General features: G+C 41.3%; 1 protein-coding gene across 1 annotated transcript in view; it reads right to left on the reverse strand.

Moving 5' to 3' along the window:
- Window positions 1–235: 235 nt before the first annotated feature.
- Window positions 236–10,344, reverse strand: part of nudcd1 (NudC domain containing 1) — a 45,908-nt gene continuing 35,799 nt past the window's right edge. The window contains exons 9-10 of the mRNA XM_080046097.1: window positions 4,686–4,845; window positions 236–1,250 (exon numbers count right to left, since the gene is read on the reverse strand). Coding sequence (XP_079902223.1) covers window positions 961–1,250; window positions 4,686–4,845 — 450 coding nt within the window. The 3' untranslated portion in view covers window positions 236–960. The remainder of the gene's footprint in view (window positions 1,251–4,685; window positions 4,846–10,344) is intronic.

A 10,344-nucleotide genomic window follows, 5' to 3' on the forward strand; every position in this document is an offset into this window, starting at 1 on the left:
GGCCCAATAAGTTTAAAATATAAACTTTCTTTCAATATCTCTAAATAGCAGAGGATAATAATAATAATAGCACAAAGACAAGAAAAAAGATTTGCTGGTCGTCAGTATTATCTATAAATATCCTACTGGTTTAAATAAGAAGTCATCACAATCATAATAAAAGAAAACTGCCAGCCGAAGAGATTATATTTCGAGGCCTCGTGAGATTTTATTCTTCAAGTCTGTCCGATCGGTTCCATGATTGATGCTAATGCAACAAGAGCCGGTGTGAAGTGTGAAACATGTTTAATATGGAAATTTATGGAAATGAATGTTCCGTTTCTTTCATATTTCTACAGTAATGACTGCCAAGTAGAGGGATTCCCTCAGCTGCCTCCTCCCCACTGACACAATACTAACAGCGAGCGTCAAGGCAGCCAGCCTACAATAAACCACTCAATCATTATGAAAAATGTACACAATTGTATTTATGAATTGGAATTTATGGAATTACAAATGTTTGTGTAAACATGTAATAATGCAAGGAGCTTTAATAGGGGCACTACATGTTTGAAATGTATATTCACGATTCATCAAGTATCACTCATTTTGATTCATTCGACAACAACAGAGTTTTGAACTAAAGCATTCAAACGTTTGGCTTGATTATTCATTCATTTACACCAATTTTCTCAATGAATTGCCTGGAAAAATGCAGCTCTGAGGAGTTTTCACCATCATAATTGGGGCTTTCAGATCATGGTTCCTTTTACTTTTTGATCTTATAAACCTTTCACAAACACATAAGACCTGTGAGAGGAGAATCAAACGACAAAGCAAAGACATACAAAGCACACATCTGTCAATAAGGAAGTTGTTTTTTTCTCCACAGTTTTCGCAGATAACACATCTTCAGTTTGGAATGCTCTTAGTGGGACTAACGAGATAAACATCTAAAAAATTAAACATTGTCCCAACAATCTAATTGTTATTGACCTTTAGAATAAAGAGGTTACTGGAGGTCAGGATGTAGAGTCTCTCATTGGTGGCCCTGAAGCCCAGGATGGCTTTGTCAGAGTCCAGGCTGGCCACCTGTTGCTTGGCGACCTGCCCTACCTGGCGCCCCTGCTTCCTGTTGAAGAGGACGGTCTCCACGGGCGACGGCTGTCTGTAGATGAAGGAGCGGCGCAGACACTCGCACAGGGACGCGTAGGAGAAGTCCGGAGCGCACGTCGCAAACTTCTTATCCCGTTTGGAAGCCTGGACGTAGCCTGTATGGAGACAATAATGATAATACTTTTTTTATAATTTTTCTATTTTATTTGACTTTCTTTTTTTTTGTTTTCTGTAGAGACAGAGATGAAATGGCCACTACAACACGAGCGACCCCATAATACATTATTTTATATAGCGCTTTTCAAGGTACTTTAAGACACTTAAAATAAAACCAGTACACTAGCAAATACAAAAAAACAGGTGTAGCAATAAAGCCAACACACAATAAACAAAGCAAAGACGAGCATATTAAAATGAAAAGCAAGTGTAACAATAAAATCAGCTTATAAAAGCAGATGGAGTGTAATATTATATCATAGGCTGAAGGCTGTGTTTTGATTTCGTGATTTGAATGCGTCTATGTTGGTAAGGTCTTGAATGTGTATGGGTACAGAGTTCCAGAGGAAGGGGGGCCCCACACCCACACCCACACAAGCAATATCCCATTCCAGAGACCGCGTCCGGTCTATGAAGGCTATAGCCTGTGAAGGCCGATTCGAAGGCCGAACGAGCGTTGTTAAACGAGACGGTCTCCGCAGGTCTCCGTTTACGAGCATTGCCGGTTTGCGTAACAAGCCGTTACCTTGCGTGACGACTCGCCGCTCCTGTGCTGCCTAGCAACCCTGATTGCTGCCAACGGAGACAGCCTTGTCAATGGAGGAAAAAAGAAAAAGAAGTTGCCTACCAGACGAAAAGAAAAAAAAGTACAAGAAAAAAAGAAAGGAAGATAAAAGTTTGAGAAGATGGAGCAACATGTTGCCGTTTTGTTATTTTTTATTCTATTTTATGCCATCTCTGAAAAAAACGCAATGAATCTTGGGATATGTTGGGCCGCGAAGGATCCATCTGTTGCAGCCTTCAAAACCGTGAAACGAAGGCTGCATTTCTCGGCCGCATATGAAGGAGCCTTGCAAATGGAACAAGCCTTTGCGCGCCGCTATGACGCAATTGTTCTTCAAATGCAGCTTTCGTAGGCTGTAACCCCTGAATTGAGATTCACCTACACACTCACACCAGGGCGTCTGAATAAGAGGCAAGGGTAAGCGCAGCGCCTTCTCCACACAGATTTATTCTGACTTCTCTAACCTTTAGATCGGGCTTGTCCAGACATAGTAGACCTCAAAAGGGGACTGTCATTTGACCTCATAGAGAGAAAGAATATGCTCTTTTTTCTGAGGTGTTTTTCTTTTTTTCAATATATAGATCTGTTCTTTGTTTGTACACAGTGTGCCCAGTGCCCTGCTAGTAAACAGATGCATGTATATTGAATCAACGTCGGGAAATCAGTGTCTCAGGAGATGCTCACTCTCCTTCCTGGTTTCCTGTTGCATATTACATTGTGATAGAACGCACACGCATAGATACAAGCATACACACTCAAAAGTAAAAGACAAGTTACATTTAATCAGACATCAGGTAAATGGATAAATAAAGTTACCGTTCATTTTGTTCCATATTTATATTGAAGCCTTTTTTTCTTTCATTTTTCTCAGTGTTTAACCTTTATTTGACAGTTTGAAGTACATAGTGACAGAGTGGAAATAGTGAGAGAGAAGGGGATGACATGCAGTAAAGGTCCACAGGTCGGATTTTAACCTATATGGTACGCGCTCTATCCACTACGACGGCACCGGAGATTACACTATTTGGCAGGTATTTGCTTGAACAATTAGGCAGCTGGAAATGTGACAAGTAGCTCATTACGGAGGCCTGATTGCCACGTGAGGTGAATTTACACTTTGTTTTTTTGCACGTTTAATTAGTTAACTGTTGCGGTGTTCAAGCAAAGCGCAGTCTTCTTTAAGCTAGATACACTAATGGCACATATATATTTATATCTGTCATTCCAGGCATATATTTACAATATTGGTTTGTTTAGTTAAAGCCCTGTAGATCTGGCTAAAACCTGCAACAGTGACAAAGCTTCAGGTTCCAAGTGGCAGAAAAAATGTCTGAAAAATCTTTAAACTTCAATCTTTTCTCTCACTGATCTCCACACAACACGCTCATGTTCTCCTAGACAAGTTACGTCCTGCGTGCTGAGACTTCCCATCAGACAACAGGGAGTTTCAATAACACATTGGGACATCTACTGCTGCTGCTTAGCTTTGCCATTAAGACCATAGCAAACCCATTACTGTGTTACATCGTTTCATATCTCTCAAAAACATTGTTAGTGAAAATTCATTATGTGAGCTTCATGCATACAAATGCAATGTTTGTTTAAACAGTGCAGAGCGAACAGTACATTATTTTTCTATATGAGAATATACAAAACTTGGGAATGAGCCACTGAATACTAACTGCTGTTTTTAATAGACACTCGCTCGAGTGCAACTGGAAAACTGCCCACTCAAATGTCATACTGTTTTCCAAACAGACATGGGCCCGTTACTGAAACTCTGCAGTGTTAAGAAAGGAAGACAAATGACGGTGTAGCACCTGTCAAAGTTTAGAACTGTAAAATAAAACTCAGTGAAGGAGAGATAGACGAGCAGACTGGTTATATAAAGACAGTGATTAAAAGACACTCTTCAAATGCCTACACTGGCTGGTGGAGTATTTAATTTCAGGTCGGGAGTTATATTAAAGCAATGCAGTCAACACATCAATATAATCCTGCCTTCCCCCGCAAGTTTCATTATCCAGACGTCTTTGAATGGTTTAAATGCCTAGCAGACGGGAGATCTCTTAATGATTCTCTGCTTTTAAACAACGTTGATAGATTTATTTTATTTTCCTTGTAAAGTGTCTGTAACCCCTTACTTGTCGTTAACGGCCGTTTTATTGCCGTCGGCTTAAATGTTCTGTTATAAACCAGAGGCAAAGCAGCGTGGTATAGTGGCTGTAAACGGAGCTAATGGCTGCACGAATGAATAATTCAACTCCAAAAGGTGTCACGATTAATCAAAAATGGAAATGAAGATATGGCTCTCTGCTGCCTTACAGCTTCAAACCACTCCCACATACTGAGACTAATTTGAATGCTGTGTCAAATGTAATGTAGCACAACGTGTCACATATCTATCTATCCATCATGGACGTATTCACTTTCTTCCTTAAAAAGGTGCTCCGAGGAACTTTCAGTTTGTGTTATTTCTTGCACCCTCTTTGGACAAAAGCGGTAGGGATTTTACTAAGCCAGCTGTTGTTCCTGGGTGAGTGTACACTAGGACATAGGCATTAAGAAAAAATATGAAAATAGCATTCTTCGCACTGATGGTCTCGTTTGCTGTTACATGTAATTTCTGATCTTCAGAGGAAACATTAGACTGTTTCGGAAATATTTAAAAGTTTCTTGTATCTACTTTAACCAATGCATGAGTCGTGTCGTAAAAGAAAAACACTACCACTTGTGTCCAAAGGGGGGCACTAGAATCAACAGAAACTGTAAACACTCCTGATAGCTATTTTAACTTCAGCTCTCTCACCCAGGGCGTTGAATGTGGCGATGTGCTCCCACATGTCGCTGGGCTGCTCGGGCCGCGGCTGCCACACCAGAGCGTCCACGTCATGCCTGAGGCAGAGGCAAGGCATCAAAGACGGGTTAGCCTGCACAGAGAACAGGAACTGATGGCTGCCAAGGTTCACCTGTACACACACACACACACACACACACACACACACACACACACACACACACACACACACACACACACACACACACACACACACACACACACACACACACACACACACACACACACACACACACACACACACACACACACACACACACACACACACACACACACACACACACACACACACACACACACACACACACACACACACACACACACACGAAGAATAAGAGAAAGGTGTAAATCAGATTCTGTCAGTGATCCTATCTCACTGCATGATGATCATAATATATTCTCCAGGCGCATCACACTGTGAGCCCAGGGGGCAGGAGTGAGGAGAGTGATGGACACTTTAAACTACTCTGCTGACTTTTCTAGTTATAGAGGTGACTTTCGTTGCTCCTTCTCCAATGTACAAAGAAGACATAATGCGTCAATGCTGGACTAACAGTTGTAATCCCATTGTTCTTGAATCTTACCCAGAATGTATGAGGTTTACTGATGTTTCATTGTTAACATGTAATGCCAAAAAAAAGTGTCAGTGATTCTGGAGAGCGTTTGTTGTCAAAATCTGTGAATATTTCCTCATGATCCACTACCTGTCCTTGATTTGAGTGCGTGCTTCAAAAAAAGCTGGTGTTAATGCACAGCCTAGGCTCTGTAAACTGGTATGTAAAAAAATCCTAATTGAATAAAAGGAAATAAACTATGAAAAACAATCAGATTTAGAAAAGGTCTACAGGTTCGTCTGCACATTTCTTCCCACCTTCTTTCCAATACAAATAAACAGAGGTGATTACTGTGTCAGGTCTCCTGTGTAAATACCAGTGTGGCCGTCACGGGTAAAAAGCCGTACTGAACAGGGTGTGATAACAGCCATAGGAGGCCACATATTTACCCCACATTGACTCCACTCTGATGAATGTGCTGGGGGTAATCACATGTGTGCAGTTTGGTGTTATTCTAGTCTATTCTAGATATAAAAAACGACCGCCGTTGTGACATAATCGCTCCTCGGCATATGGCTGTTCACACCGATCGCTCGGCGTCAACCCACATCCTGAGAGGCAGTCAGGCGAACACTGTGCTCCCCACGTCAATACACACTTGACAGGCATTGAAAAATTCAGCGTTAACCAGCCCAATACGTTTGTGGTTGATGGTTTGCGAACAATGGCAATGATTTTTTTAAGCAAACCAACACTCCTCCTCTTCTGAAATTAATTTTCTTGACACTTGAATGAACAGTTAAAATACATGGGTGGGGGGAAAATTAAACAGCTAAAATGACATTAATCAGAACAGAGTTTAAGCAGAGATTATCTGCTCACAATTGTGAGGAACGTGTCAGCCTCTCTCTCTCTCTCTCTCTCTCCTCTCTCTCCCTCTCCTCCCTCTCTCTCTCCTCTCTCTCTCTCTCTCCTCTCTCTCTCTCTCTCCTCTCTCTCTCTCTCTCTCTCTCTCTCTCTCTCTCTCTCTCTCTCTCTCTCTCTCTCTCTCTCTCTCTCTCTCTCTCTCTCTCTCTCTCTCCTCTCTCTCTCTCTCTCTCTCTCTCTCTCTCTCTCTCCTCTCTCCTCTCTCTCTCTCTCTCTCTCTCTCCTCTCTCTCTCTCTCTCAAATTCAAATTCAAATTCAAATTCAAAATTGGCTTTATTGGCATGACAGTTTTTTAAAAAACAATATTGCCAAAGCAAACATCAGATAACAAATAATTCGAACAAATATTCAGACAATACACAATGTGTCAAATAAAACAATATACAATATGAACGATATATACATCTGTATGAATATTATATTGTGTGTGTGTGTGTGCGTGCGTGCGTGCGTGCGTGCGTGTGTGAGTGAGACCTGGTGTATTATGTCCTAATTTTGTGGCAAGCCGAAATAAACTGTCCTGCAAGGACGGAGCTCTCTTTATGCTCTCCCATAACTAATCTAAATTGCTCTTCAGGGGAGCTTCTAAAATGTTGGTGTATTTGGCCGAATCTGTTAAAATATATTTCTCTAACATTTTTAAATTTGGGGCAGTGCAGGAGGAAGTGCTGCTCTGTCTCGACAGCAGCTTCTCCACACTGCTGGCACAGCCGCTGCTCTTTGGGCAGCCATGTTTTCTTATACCTGCCTGTCTCGATGGCCAGGCTGTGAGCGCTCAGTCTGTACTTTGTCAACATCACTCTGTGTCTAATATCAGTCACTGTGGTCAGGTAGGGGGCCACAGTGTACTGTCTGTTTAGGGCCAGATAACACTGCATTTTGCTCTGTGTTTGTGTTTTAGTGTTCCAATGGGTGAGGTAGGTTTGTTTCTGATGTGTTATAATTTGGTTGAGTCTAATTGATATGTTCTCAGGCTGGTCCTGAGGCAGAGCAGAGGGGGAACCTGTCTGTGGACAGAGCCTCAGGACCAGCTGAGTGAGGGGACTCCTGTTCATCTCTTGGCTTTGCAGGGCTTTGTGCTGGAAGGAGTGGGGGTCACTTTGTTTTAGGTGTAGCCAATATTTAATTGATCTTTTTTGGATTTTTAGTAGTAGTGGATATTGGCCTAATTCAGCTCTGCAGGCATTGTTGGTGGTTGTCCTGTGTACCTGCAGAATGCTTTTACAAAATTCGGTGTTTGCAATTTCAATTGGATGTTTTTCCCATTGGTCAAAAAGTTGGTTTGTTTGTGGGCCCCACACTTCACTTCCATAGAGCAGGATGGGTTCAATAATTGCTTGGAGTAGTTTGAGCCAAATTAGAATTGGAATCTGAATGTAAATTTGTCTTTTGATTGCATAAAAAGCCCTGCGTGCTTTCTCTCTCAGTTCATTGACTGCTGGGTTGAAACTTCCAGTGGAACTTATTTTCAGGCCTAAATAGTTATATTCTAAACAGTTTTCTATTGTATGTGTTCCTATTGTGAAGTGCATTGTGTTTCCCAGACATCTGGATCTTTTCTGGAATATCATTGTTTTTGTTTTCTTAATGTTAACTGCCAGGGCCCAGGTCTGACAGTAACGGTCTAGTAGGTCTAGACTCTGTTGAAGTCCTTCTTTTGTGGGACTCAACAGGATTAAATCATCTGCGTAAAGCAGGAATTTGATCTCGGTGTTGTGGAGAATGAGACCAGGCACTGTGGACTGCTCCAGAATGGAAGCCAGCTCATTGATGTAAATGTTGAACAGTGCAGGTGATAGACAGCAGCCTTGTCTCACTCCCCGCTCCTGAGAAATAAAGTCTGTTCTCTTGTGCCCAATCTTGATGCCGCACATGTTGTTTGTGTACATTGATTTTATAATGTCATATGCTTTACCCCCTACACCGCTTTGAAGAAGTTTATAAAGTAATCCAATGTGCCAGATTGAGTCGAATGCTTTTTCTGAAATCAATGAAACAAGCAAATATTTTGGTTTTGTTTGGTTGACATATTTGTCTACTAGGGTGTGTAGGGTGTAAATATGATCTGATGTGCGGTGATTTGGTATGAATCCAATTTGACTTTTGCTCAGGACATTGTGTTTCGTAAGGAAGTCTATGAGTCTCGAATTAATAATGCTACAGAAAACCTTCCCCAGGTTACTGTTCACACACAAATGCCTCTGTAATTATCAGGGTCAGATTTATTTCCACTTTTAAAAATTGGTGTGATGAGACCACGATTCAGACGTCTGGGAAGTAACCTACACTCAAGATCAAGTTAAATAATTTTAGAATAGCCAATTTGAATTTTCTACTGCTGTGTTTTAACATCTCGTTTAGGATGCCGTCAATTCCACTTGATTTATTTGGCTTGAGTTTGTTACATTTTTCTTCCACTTCTTTTCTGTGATGAGTATATCTAAAGGGTTCTGGGAGTCTTTGATGGCCAATTCTAATTTGTTAAAGTTTTCTATAATTTGAGTTTGCTCTGAGTCTGATTTGATGGGAATGTTGCTGTAAAGGTTTTTAAGTGATTGATCCAAATTTCTTCATCTTGTATAGCTAGTACGTTGGGTTTGGTTTTGTTAGCTTTTTCCAATTTTCCCAGAATTTGTTTGTCTTTATTGACTCCTCAATTATTGCCAGTTGTTTGAGTGTGTACTGAGCCTTCTTGATCTTGAGTGTACGTTTTATATTGTTTGAGCATGTCACAGTAAAGAAGGCGAATGTCTGCGTTGCTTGGGTCTCTGTGTTTCTGATTGGATAATTTTCTAAGTTCTTTTCTTTTTTCTTGACACTCTCTATCAAACCAATTGTTCTCTTTTGTTTTTGGGGTTTGTGGCTGGACTTTTTCAATTGTGATTTATGGGCTGTGGTCATAAAGATTTGGTTAATTTTACTTACTGCATTGTCTATGCCTTCTTTGCTGTGAGCATGTGTGGTGTCCAGAAAGCTGTCCTAATTGTGTCTGAATTTGTGGGTGCCCGATTGCTTTCTGGAACTGTTGTTCACTGTTTGGAGCCCATCTGAAGGTTCTGGTGAGGCTAATCAGCTTGCTGGGCTGTGATGGTGAGGTGTTAGTTTCTATCCTTTTAATGAACACAGTAATTTGGCTGTGATCAGACAGAGGGGTTAGTGGTCTGACTGTGAATGAACTGAGAGAGAAAGGGTCTAAATCTGTTATCATGTAATCCACTGTGCTAATGCAAGAGGTGAGCAGAAGGTGGTCCTTCCCAAGGAGTCCCCCTCTAACCTACCGTTGACAATGTACAGACGAGGCTTTGGCACAGCTGGAGCAGCTCTCTCCCGTTCCTGTTCACCTGGGGGTCAGAGTTATGGCGAGGAAGGTCAGTCACGTTTTGGGGAAAGTCTTGACCTAGTATATGAATGTTACCGTTCTCAGGGTTGAATCGGGCAGGCTTCCTGTTCGGGCATTGAGGTCACCACAGATCAGCACATTTCCCTGGGCCTGAAATCTGCAGATCTGGGTGTGGAGGTTGGGGAATGTTTCCTCGCTGAAGTAGGGAGAGTCAGTGGGGGGAATATACACTGTACATAGGAACAGATCCCTGTCTGTGCCGGTGATATTTTTGAAATTTTGATCCAAATTGTTGAGTGGTCCGAATTTATTATTGTTGTGTGTTTTGAAATTTCTGATTTGTGCCAAATATGATGCCTCCTGAGTCTCTCCCTCTTTTAATCCCCGGGTTCTTCACTGAGGGGATGAATATTTCAGTGTAATTTGGGGGCAGTGAATATCTGTGTCGGTTCTACACCAGGTCTCTTGTAGAATTAAAAATCTAAATCAAATGTGTTCTCAAGAAAATCTTTGCAGTTGTATTTTGGTCCATACAGGAAGAACGTATTCCCTGTATGTTCCACATAGAAATTTTAAGCGGTTTCATGTTTATAAGAAAAGAAACAAATACAAATACATCAACATTTTAAATTGAGATAAGCAAAAAAATAGAATAGATTAATGAACAAGTTAATTAAAGTGTGTGTGTGTGTGTGGCTGTGTGTCTGTTTGTGTTTGTGTTTGCGTGTGTGTCCGGTTGCGTGTGTGTTTGTGTGTGAGTGTGTGTCTGCTTGTGTGTGTGTGTGTGTC

The sequence above is a fragment of the Ammodytes marinus genome, assembly GCF_949987685.1.
Source record: "Ammodytes marinus genome assembly, chromosome: 17".
NCBI classification, from domain to species: domain Eukaryota; kingdom Metazoa; phylum Chordata; class Actinopteri; order Uranoscopiformes; family Ammodytidae; genus Ammodytes; species Ammodytes marinus.